At 36.0% G+C, this 11,983-nt stretch overlaps 1 protein-coding gene across 2 annotated transcripts in view; it reads right to left on the bottom strand.

Annotated features, from left to right (window-relative positions):
* The window catches only part of LOC113227300 (COP1-interactive protein 1-like), a 35,228-nt gene that overhangs the window by 3,474 nt on the left and 19,771 nt on the right, over window positions 1-11,983 (bottom strand). For both annotated transcript variants that reach the window (XM_026460196.1, XM_026460189.1), the window contains exons 9-15: window positions 11,466-11,528; window positions 11,314-11,385; window positions 10,899-11,051; window positions 8,841-8,876; window positions 1,751-1,801; window positions 1,312-1,392; window positions 768-1,049 (exon numbers count right to left, since the gene is read on the bottom strand). In XM_026460196.1, coding sequence (XP_026315981.1) covers window positions 768-1,049; window positions 1,312-1,392; window positions 1,751-1,801; window positions 8,841-8,876; window positions 10,899-11,051; window positions 11,314-11,385; window positions 11,466-11,528 — 738 coding nt within the window. The remainder of the gene's footprint in view (window positions 1-767; window positions 1,050-1,311; window positions 1,393-1,750; window positions 1,802-8,840; window positions 8,877-10,898; window positions 11,052-11,313; window positions 11,386-11,465; window positions 11,529-11,983) is intronic.

The following is an 11,983-nucleotide window of genomic DNA, read 5'->3' on the forward strand; positions in this document are numbered from 1 at the left end:
AGACAAAGAACTGCCACTGGAACAGTTCAGCAAGGCGGAAAATCGGTGTCCTTTTGGGGTGGCATTATGATTGGAGCTAGAACGCCTTTGATCCAGTATCGGGGCTTCATGACAGCAGACATGTACAAAGCAGTTGCTATTGATGATATCGTCAGACCATTCCGAGTAAACCATGGGCACCAATTTGTACTGGTCGATGATAATGCGCCCGCACATCGAGCTCAACGAGTCAATGCAGCTCTTCAAGAATACGATATCACACGATTAGACTGGCCTGCCGGCTCGCCCGACTTAAACCCAATAGAGCACGCGTGGGATGCTCTTAAACGAGCAGTATGGAACCGTGAGCCACGTCCCCAGACAGTTCCAGAGCTCAGGGAAGCCGCTATTGAAGAATGGGATAGGTTACCCCAGGAAATGCTGAATAACTTGATCCTCAGCATGCCCAGGAGGATCTTCGCATGTATTCGAGCCAGGGGAGGAGTTATTTTATATTGAATTCACACCTTTTAATAATAAATTGTTGTTTAAGTCTAATTAAACAGTCTTTTTCTTTCTATGAAATTTCTATCACTATTACATTATGATTAATGGCTCAATTTTTTTAAATAAATAATAAAAAATAGTTTTATATTTTAATTTCAAACAGGGTATTCCTATTTAAAGAAAGCATACAACATAGATTTTTTCTTGATAAAGTTAAATTTAAAGAATTATAGGAGCTTATGCTATTGATCGCAAACTTTTTTTGATGTGTGTATAGATACCTTGACCCTGTAGTCCTGCAACTGATCGTTCTGCTCTTTGACTAGAGTGCGCAGCTCATCGATCTCTTCCCGCGCCTCGCGATAGCACTGCTTCAGCGCACGGACGTTCATTTCTGTCTCTAAGGCCTGCTCTTTGGTGCCGAGCATCATGTTGGTGTGTGTAGTCAGACGCTCGAACCGCATCTCGAGGTCACGCAGCTTGCTCTGTGCTTCGCGATGTAAGCATCGCTCCTTCTCTAATTCCTCCTTTTTCTTCATGAATTCCGATCTTAACATAGCGCACTGTAACAAAACAGTGAATACTTTTTAGTTAAAATTTGAGATCACAAGTTCAAAAATGTGTAAAATGAGAAATTAACTTTACTTCTTTACTTTTTTGTAAAAAAAAAAACTTTGTAAATATTAATATATTCAATACTTATGAATTTCTTTGCATACACGGATAAAACGTTCAAGGCGATCATAGCCAGAAGCTAATCAGAGTGTGTACGGGACGTAATTCAATAAACAGAGAAATATTGCAACAAGAAGATAACTAACTAACTTCTGTAACTTTAGTTTTAAAGTTTTCTTCAGTCTGGCGCAGTTGAAGAGTAAGCCGTGCAACTTCCCTTTCAGCCGGAGTCTGCGAAAATCCCACTTATTAAGTACAAGATAAAAGTAAAGAAAACAACTGTAACTATAATACCTTTGAAAATATTTAAAATTAACCTTAAGTAGGAGTATCAAAACAACAACACAGTTAATAATCCGTAAAATTACGAGGACAATTGAAGGTCATGTATGTAAACCGGCGCCATTATCGTTCATTATTATCTGACTAATTACGTAATTAATTTGTACTAATCATAAAGAAAAGCCAGGGATATCATCATCCTATTTTTCTCGAACTGTTCTGTTGTCACGTAGCCTCGAAAAAAAGCGGTAGGTAGTCGTATTACTTGGAATTTTGACGTGTAAATCAAGAGGAAGGTAATAATTACCGGCGGGGCGTTGGGGTTGCAGGGTGCTGGACATGGGGGGCAGACGCCGCACTGTAACAACATAATCAATGAGTACAGCGACCACCTCTAACTAGCGGATCGGGCGCACAACGACTGAGACGCATACCCTACACAGACGCCGACATAATAATTTACGCGCTGTATCTTATTATGAGTCTATACAATCTCAAATAGCTTTGGTTGATTCCGCATAACAGTGAAAGTGTTGGATCAATCAATTTAGACTAAATATGTAGTAAAGTTGAGGATATACACCGATTACTATACACGGTGTGAAAACACAATTCCTAAAAATTCTCACGATAAAAAATATAACTATTTTCCATATACCATTTCTTTTTGTATCAACTGAACTAAATAGAACACGTATACTAATATGACATACATTTTTGAAATGGCTTTAATTTCGTTTGTAATAAATTCTGAAATAAAACCCCCGTCCATGCCGCTCGACCCAAACAAAATGAACCGTATTAGTACGGAAAACATTTGAATTGGAGCAGAGATAGTATCGACTCTTAAGTTAACGTAACAAAATACTTCGTTTTATTGAACTTTGTAATATCCTTTCATAGAAAATCGTTTATTTTCTATACCTTTATCTGTAACTACAACATCAGTCCGCGTTGTTCTTAATGTAAGTAAAAAAGCGAGCATTGAAACCGATTTTTTTAGGTCTGTTTCAATTGTAGACGTCAACGCGGACGACGAAGGGCAGTCGCGAGCAGGCCTGCCGCAAGACGCGAGTGACCAAAGGGATCATGATAAAAGCCGGCGACGCGTGAGAGAACAGCATTACCCTTACGAATGGCCACCTTTGTACCCCGTGAATACGGGTATAATACACCCCAGGACACAATATAGATCTGATTTCCTTTTTACTTTGGCGAAACCTCTTATTCCTTCATTTTATATTGCTTCAACTTAATACCGGAGAGTATTAGATAGTTATTTACTTAGAAATAAGCCTTGTATCTATAGCAGTTAGCAAGCTTTATTTTTATTGTCAAGGTATAAAAGTGTAGAGGAGAACACTTCGCGACGAGGCCTATTCTCAATTGATTATACTATTACTAATTCATTTTGGACATTATATTAAAATATTATTTTATAATTGTCATTAATGAGGACTGGACTAAAAGATTCCGACGTAAGTGGCTTATTTCCTGAAATATCAGCACTTAGTATGAATGATGCCGCCAAGTTCGTATTTTCATCGGCTTGTGTAAAAAATTGGTTCCTACATCAAAGTAATAAAATTCAAACTACTTCTGACAGGCAATTAAATTAACTATATTGTAAATTAACCACTTTACGGACAAAGATTATTTAATTTGTCCAACATTCAACTACGCGTACAGTATCAACATTTGGAATAACCGCCTAATACTTTTGTCTGACAATGTAAACCAGCCCACAACGGCTTCCTATACTAGTACTAAGCACTTGTCTTATCACTTGACAATGAAAAACCGCTTTTATTTCGTCCAAATTTCAAAAACAATAACATGTTGAATATTCGAGTAGTAAGCAACGCACAGTCGCTTCCAAAAATTTAATCCTTTGGAATTCCTTAATTCCGACCCGAATTAAATTTTTAGATTTTTCAATTCAATTTTCAAATTGAAATTCATCAAAGTGACCCCGCAAATGTACGTCGGGTCTAATACAAAAAGCACTAAAAAAATGTCCAAAGTTAACCTATACAAACATAGTGACATGTAACGAAATCTATAAGACTAAAACATTTAAATTGTAACGTCATTACAGTTCTGCCTAATTTGGCTTGCTTGTTGCTAGCCAAATTAGGCAAAAACATCATATTCAGCTTCTACTGGAAACTTAACAAAATGCACCCTATTTAGCTTCGACTGAAAATTACTTGAACATACGAGTAATAGAGTAGCCTTTATCCTAAATATTAATTATTTTCTATATATACTATTGTCGAATTTTGTACAAATTCACACAAAGAAATAATAATGAGTTATACATAGAAATATTAATACAAATGTGAAAATAATCGTGTACTATAAGAAATGTACCGATATTCCAACTAAACGTAAACTCATATATCCATAATTCCGAAAACCAATTTATAATAAAACCGTTACGCTTTCAAGTAATTTTGATGCTTTTCACAAATACAAAATTAGCTTTTGCTTTCTAATCTTCCTAAAAAAATACGTTGTAAAAAATTGTTGACATTATAAAAATTCGAGCTAAAGTTATTTCGGGCAAATGTATTTTCCGACAAGTAATCCCAAGCCGTAAAACGAGTACAGTACGAGTAAACGAGTACAACGAGTATTTTGTTAGTTATTGCTAACGTTTAATAAAATAACCATTTTAAAAATTTTGATTAAATCAAAGCGACTCTAAAGTTTCTTTGTTCTAAATATTTCAATCGGTTGTGGTTCGAACAATTGAAAATGACCAAGAAGTATATATAAGCTTCTTGAAATTGACGTAATGGGTCTCTTTCCATTTTTTGCGCATGCAATGTGTAGAAAAAGGACAGTTAGCTATTTGTTTATTTTGTATACATTTTTTATTTATATTTATGATTCATTTATATATAAATGAAATACTATAAAACTTTTCAAAATAACACTTTTAAATGAGAACTATGATAAAACAATATATTTGTTTATTGAAAATATGATACCAAATCCTGTTTTTACACGTTACTGCTGTAATTTTTACAAGTTATTATTGTATGGTAAAGCATGATTGACAACCGCGCTATCAGTCGAACAAACGAAGACTGTTGCGCGATTGACGCTCTGTATGTGATTTTAACGCCCTATAGGTGCGGACACTTTTTAGCGCGAATCCAAAGTCCATTTATTGGTAGGTCAACGGGTCAGGGATTCAATAATAGCTTTTTTTAAATTTAGAAGCAGGTAAATGAAATATATCAATCAAGATCAAGAAACACTAAACAAATCATTGTACTGAGAAACAATGCGACGTAGGGGAACTCGCTTGCCAGCATTTGTTCGGCAGCGGCGTTTTAAGCAGCGGGTAGGAGCGCGTACGTCGTCGATGAACTCTCGTTGGTACATTGTATTTAATATTTTGTGCAATATCTGGACAGTCAATCTAATTGAGACAAAGTCTATGGAGTGTTACAGCTTGAAGAAGCATTCGTCTATTGTAAAGTGTTAGCATTCCAAACTTAGATAGTAAGTTCCCGTATGGTGTACTTCTAAATATTTTATAATTTACCGACTTAAGGAATTTAGCTTCAATTTTTTCAGTTTGTTCTGAGTATTTCTTATAGTTAAGGTCCCAAATTGAGCATGCGTACTCCACTTGAGGCCGAATCAGACTAATGTTTAAGTAAAAATAAGTTGAAAGACGACAGAAGTCCGTGGCAGTTCTCATAACAAATTAATACTTACGAAATCCCTTGGCAACGATGGAGTCAATGTGTAGGTCGAGATGTAACTCATTATCTAAGATTACACCGAGGTCTCACAGGGAATCTACTATTGTTAATGAGTTATTGCAAAGTTTATAAATATATGTAATTTTCATCTTCCTTTTCGAGAAACTAATACTTATATATATTTTTATGATACAATAGTCAGTTCAATGATCAAGATCACGTTGAAGTGAAGTACAGTCAATATCACTAGTAATGCTTCTATAAATTTTTAAATCATCAGCATATAAAAGAAAATTTATGTACCGAAAACAAAATCTAATGTAATTTATAAATATAATATATATATAATAACGGGCCTAAGATTGGTCCCTGAGGTACACCCGATTTTACGTCGATTAGGTTTGAATGATATCCATTAACAATGACTCTCTGCGACCTATTGCAGATGTAACATGAGAACCAACGGAGTAAATTCCCTCGTATACCATAAAAGGCTATCTTATCAAGTAATAGTTTGTGATCAATTTTATCAAAAGCTGTCTGAAAATCGGTGTATTACTACTTGGATGCCGTTGTCTATATTTTCAAAAACGAAGCCAGTGAATAATAGTAACTTAGATACAGTTGATCTACGCTTAACGAAACCATGCTGTTCGGGTATTATGAGGGAACTCAAGACCGGATACAGCTCTTCATGGATTAACTTTTCAAATATCTTGGCTAATGTACAAACAATGGATATTGGTTTATAGTTCTCAATGTTTTGTTTAGGACCGTTTTTATAGACAGAAATTATATTAGCGGTCCTCCATTTAACTGGGAAAGTACCTACAGCAAGGCATTTATTAAAAATTATATTTAGTGGAGATGCAAGAAATTTGGCTGTTGTCTTTATAAAGATTCTAAGAGATCTCCAATAGTTGCCGAGATACGGGCTCCCAAAATTTGTATGGCGGCCATTTAGTGTTTCGAATTTTGAATTTTTTTCACTCTTGGTAGGAACTGCCTGGGTGTGGATGAACATTTCTTTGGAGACTTTGGGCCACGACGCGTACTTTAGCCGGGCAGCTGGGGTGCTACCTAATACGGAGCACGTTTCGAAGATTTCGTTGCCTTCTGATGTTCAATAAGCCCGTCTGACCATAATTCATCGATATTATTTTTACCCTCCCGCCCTCTTTCTGGGAGAAAAACGCCAAAGGGCAGAATATTTCACATGTATGGCGGCCATCTTAGAAAATGGCGGAATCGAAAATTCAACCATATTATATTAACCATATTCGCATTGTGGGGACCATGTATGGGGACCATGTATGCATGCCAAATTTAAGCCGGATCGGACCTCCTTTCTTTGGGGCCGCCATTTTGAGTAGGCCGTTTTGAAAAATTTTGTCACCGGCAGTTGACCCCCACCGCCCTCTATGACATTTGGTCGAGCTATAAGGCTCTGAAATTTGTACGGCGGCCATCTTATTCGAATTTCGAATTTTTTTCACTGACGGTGGAAACTGACCAAGATGTCGATTAATTTTAGTTCAACGACCCTTCAGGTAGGTATTATACATTGGCTGCGCAGCTAGAGTCCCACCAGATGCAGTCCATTTTTCGAAGGTTTCGGATTTTTCTGGTACTCACCGGAGCCATCCGATCACGACTCCCGTACATCATTTTTACCCACCGTGACTCCTTCTAGGAGAACAATCATCTAAATCACTGGTTCAGTCAGTCAGTGATAATTGAGCTATATAGATGTATATATGTGTGTAATAGTCATAGTTATTGTTGTAGACTTTCTTTTTAATCCAATATCTTTTTTATTTTTGAACATAATTATGTATTAATGATTTTGAGAACCAAATTGGAAAATGATGATTTTTCGGTTGAGATTGCGGAATGTTCTTCTAATAATACTGTATATTAGGAAATGAAACTATTTTTCCGGATTTAAATCGCGTATATTTGTTTTTTCAAACAAACCGACGTTTCGGGCCCTTTACAGGTCCCGTGGTCACGGTTGACTGAGGTGGTACAGTCTTCAACCAGTTATGTCTAATATTAATGCAAACCACCCTATTTTTTCATATAGTTACAATAGTTAGTTAGTTAGTAGTAGTTAATAATTAAATACCTTAGTTTTAATTTTACAAAATGTTTTAGTTTATTCTAATTTCTATTAATAATTAATAATAAATTAAACTTAATAAAAATTCATTCAATAAAAAAATAATTTGTAAAACTTAATGTAGCGTAAATTGGAATGTTTTGCTTTGTAAAATTAAATATTAACCTTAATATTAACCTAAGAACTCGATAAATACTGTATATTAGTTCATAAAATTTATCAAGAGCTACTTCAGCTGGTAAATTAGCTGATAAACAACTCCAATCAATGTCTGTTAACTCTGTGCATATCCGTTCATAATTTGCTTTGTTATAATTAAACTTTATTAAATGTGTACTTTTCATTTTAGATAATACAGTGATCAGTCATCATGAATGCGGGATAGTAATTATCTAATTTGAGCAAGGGTACAGTAATCGGAAGAACAGAGTAGTATGTGTTAGATAGCAAAAGATCTAGCGTTCTGTGATCACAGCTTTTCAAATAATTATATAATAATTATATTGAGATGCACAAAGTGTCATAAATCCTCGTAGACTTAAACATTTGGAGTAGTGCCTGTGCAAATAAGGCTATTGTTTTGCGTGCCCTGAATCCAGTTCGCCATCGGTATATTATAGTCTCCAAACAAAAAAAATTTGTCCGTGTCGGGGTCATTGTCTAAAAAAATTCTCATAGACCTTAGTAGGCGAGTTATTACCAATATAGGCGGCACTGATCATGTGCCTTTTATTATGGTCAGAGCTAGGTATATAAACTAGAATGTGTTCCGGGTATTGAGAGTCACCGATATTCATATATAGTGGTTGTAGTTTAGTTCGTATCCCTCCGCAAATTTGAAAGTAGTATATACTCAGATTATGCGTCATTTTGTCGTCGGTACTATAAAGAATGTAAATAAGGGAGTATTATGTTATAGATGGATAGATAGATAGATAGACAGATACGAGTATAATATTGACTTGTTTCTATATACAATTACATTTGTCGATTTCGGTTTCGGTTTTCGATGTCGGTTTTTGCGATTATTACACAGAGGAAAGAAACTACTGTCTCGGATTTAAATCGCGAATATTTGTTTTTCAAACAAACGAACTTTTCAGGCGCTTTACAAGGTAGTCGGCTGTGACCAAAGGGCCTATAGAGCCGTAGACGTGTTTGGAAAAAGAACAAATATAGGTACGCGATTTACATCCGAAAATAAAGTTTCATTTTCAATCGCTGAACATTACATAAAAATCAACTTTATGTTTGGAAAAAGAACAAATATACGCGATTTACATCCGAAAATAAAGTTTCATTTCCAATCGCTGAACATTACATAAAAATCAACTTTATTGTAATGATCAAAACGTGCACTTCTGATTGAAATTGATATTCGTCAGAATGTGCACCTTAATGCGTTCGTGACAAAGTTGTCCATAAAATATTCACGATAAGCAAGAAAAAACAAATACACGCGATTTAGGTGCAAAAAAAAAAGTTTCTTTTCCTACAAATAGGTACATTTGGTTAGTACAACTAATAGCAAGTGTTTATGGATGAATACTTACAGCCTTGGTCATAGGCGGCACCGGTGGCCCTCCGGGCTGTAATCAAAGCATCTCACATTAGCCAATTGCAGTTCTTAGCACAGTGCCACCAACTTATCCACGCATAAATTTCACGGCAAGGCAAATAAATAAATAAATAAATAAATAATAAATAACGCACACACTCAACATAGCCCCGCACTAGGGAAACCCTGTGTCGCGGGTGCCATGGACACACACATAGACAACCACAAATTACACCCAAACTCACGAGAGAAATAATTGTAGGCCATACAATTATTTCTCCCGGCCCGGGAATCGAACCTGGGACCTCTGCGTGGCAGTCCGGCATGGTAACCGTTCGGCCACGGAGGCAGTTAAATAATAAATATTTTATCATAAATACTATTTGCGTAATTTTATTTTGTAAATATCCAAATAGATGATAGATGTACTCAATCAGAGTATTTACAGGGTCATAATGAAAGGATAGTGCACTAACGCTTCATTTAAAATTTAAAAAAAACCCTAATCAAAATAGTGTTCAAATTTCAAAAATCACCATCTGTAACCTAACAACTCGTTTAGACTAATTTAATGAACTCAAACACGACAGTTCTACTATTGACTTACAAATAAATGGACGACGGGTCTAATACAAAAACCACGAAAAAAATGTCCCAAGTCAACCTATTCGAAATTTAAATTGTAATGTCATCGCAGTATCGCGCTGTCAGTAGAACAAATGAAGACTAAAGCGGAGTTTGGCGCTCTGTATACGATTTTAGCGCCTTACAAGTGCGGACACTTTTTAGCGCGGACCCGACGTCCATATAATTGTAAGTCAATGAGTTCTACTGTAAGTAGTTGGGGAGTTGAGTAGTCTGCAGACTGTCCTAGCTGATCTAATCTATTCTAACTGATATAATCTAATCTAATCAAGGCACAGAAATCTCAATACATTTATTTAGATTTCTGTGATTCAAAGTTACAACAAATGTCATTACAATTATTAATACAAAGATCAAACACTCAGAAAAAAATCCTTCGATCCGGCCGGATTTCAGCAGGTTTTCAGTAGCAGTAGCTCCTTGTGAAAGAGTTCATCCAGTGATGTACCACCTTTACTATTTGTGCCGCCAAGTAGTAATGTGAGCATTATTGAGTTCCGCTTTTGAAGGGTAAGGGTTCTGAAGGGTTGAAATTACAGGTACATGGGACTTGTCAAATTATGTCTAAGCTCTGAGTGGCACTGCAACTGTTATGGATAGGCGTGTAGCTTATCATCAGGCGCACGACTTGTTCGTCCCGTCCCTGGATAATATAAAAAAAATCGAACCGACGTCTTCTAGCAAACCGTGCCAGACGCTACGCCAACTAAGCCACGGAACGAACCAGCGGACCTTAGAATTTTTCTATATGCTTGTTGTCGGATCTTTGTATTTGGTTTTCAACGACTTCTTAGCCCTAGCGCCATCTACGAGAAATCTATAATTTCGTCATCCAGTTAGGAACTTTACAGCTACCAGCCCTACCCTGGCTGGAGATGTCTCTATTATCTGTAATTAAATTTGTATTGAATATTATATTCAATTATTTTTAGTGAAATTACTCCACTAGTTTGTTACAATTATTAATACATAAATGTAATCGAATCCGGCCGGATCGAAGGAATTTTTTCTAAGTGTCCGATCTTTGTATTAATAATTATAAGAAACTAGTGAAGTAATTTCATAAAAAATAATTGAAAATAAATATATAGAAGTAAAATATAGAAATCAAACAAATATTCATTTAATAACTGAGATTCCTACACTAATTGGAATTCATCAATCATAGCCGAGACCATCCCGTTTAAATTAGTCGAAAAAAACACTCTAATTCAGTCCACCGTGTGTTAGTTACGATACTATACAGCCAAACAAAGGCAAACTTATAACTGCCATCTTTTTTACATAGGGGCAAACATATAACTCTCATCTTTTTGCACAGGGGATTAAAAAGTCATGTTTGTCCAGACGTCAGCATGCCCATGTCGTTTTTTGTGTACGAAACTAGGCTGTTCTGAATGGGTGATACCGGTTGGTCGAAGCAGGTATTGGCGCCCTTGGCGTTCTTGCACGAGGGCCCTCCGGCACCAGCGAAGGATGTGGCCATCGCCGCTGCTTTTATCTGTTCCATCTCGACGCGTGCGTGGCGGACCTCTATTTCCAAACCCCCTAACTGCTTCTCCTGCGCGTAATAATTGAAAAATCACCAACCTGAGCATGAGCCTGCGCCTTTACGGTTGCTATCGAACTTTCGTGTGGATATCTCAAACCAAGGACAGGCTTCCTGAGTCCTCAATAAATAATTTAAAAAAATAACTATAGTAGATCAATCAGTTTTGAATAAAGATAACGGTAAATGACAGATGGGTAAATGCTATGCTCATGTGTGCTTTATAGCTAGCATCATGCGTATAATAGAAGAGAACGTAAACAAGTATACGTACAAGGTGTAGTGTAGAAGATTTATATGTCTCGAGTTTGGCAACGAGCTGTTGATTTCCAGATTTATCTTGAGTCTAGAAAAAATTTATTCAAATGTAAACATAATTTTTCATTAAAAAAACGTGGTATGCCTAACCTATTAATGGACTCTTACCGGACAGCAAGAATCTAATTTCTGTTTGATGGAAAATTCTTGGTTCATCGCAGTGGCATCGCCCTAAAAATTACATTTTATTAATACTTATTCAAAAATGAAGCAAATGGTGGCAAATATAAAATAAAAATCTGCTGAGAAGACAAAACAAAGGATTTCTGTAAAGAATTAATATCACGCCAGAGTACACGGTCTTATTTCATATTAAATATACATCACCGGCCAGTACAGAGAGACAATATCAATACACCAGACGGATGATCAGCCCGATCTATTAGAGAACTTCATTAATTTTCTCATGAAACACTGAGACAATTACGTACTCCAGATATCATTAAACAGACGACTGGTATCCTCCATCTATTACAACGTCATATAGGGATAAAATGGAAGTACCTACAATAGTATACACGCGCTACATAATTAAAATTCAGTAGGTATACATATATTGTAGAACAATTTACAAATAAATACACTCGCGAGCAACCAAATCGACTCAAGCGCTACCTCTACATTCA

Source organism: Hyposmocoma kahamanoa, unplaced genomic scaffold (assembly GCF_003589595.1).
Source record: "Hyposmocoma kahamanoa isolate Upper Pololo Valley unplaced genomic scaffold, ASM358959v1 100021, whole genome shotgun sequence".
Taxonomy (NCBI): domain Eukaryota; kingdom Metazoa; phylum Arthropoda; class Insecta; order Lepidoptera; family Cosmopterigidae; genus Hyposmocoma; species Hyposmocoma kahamanoa.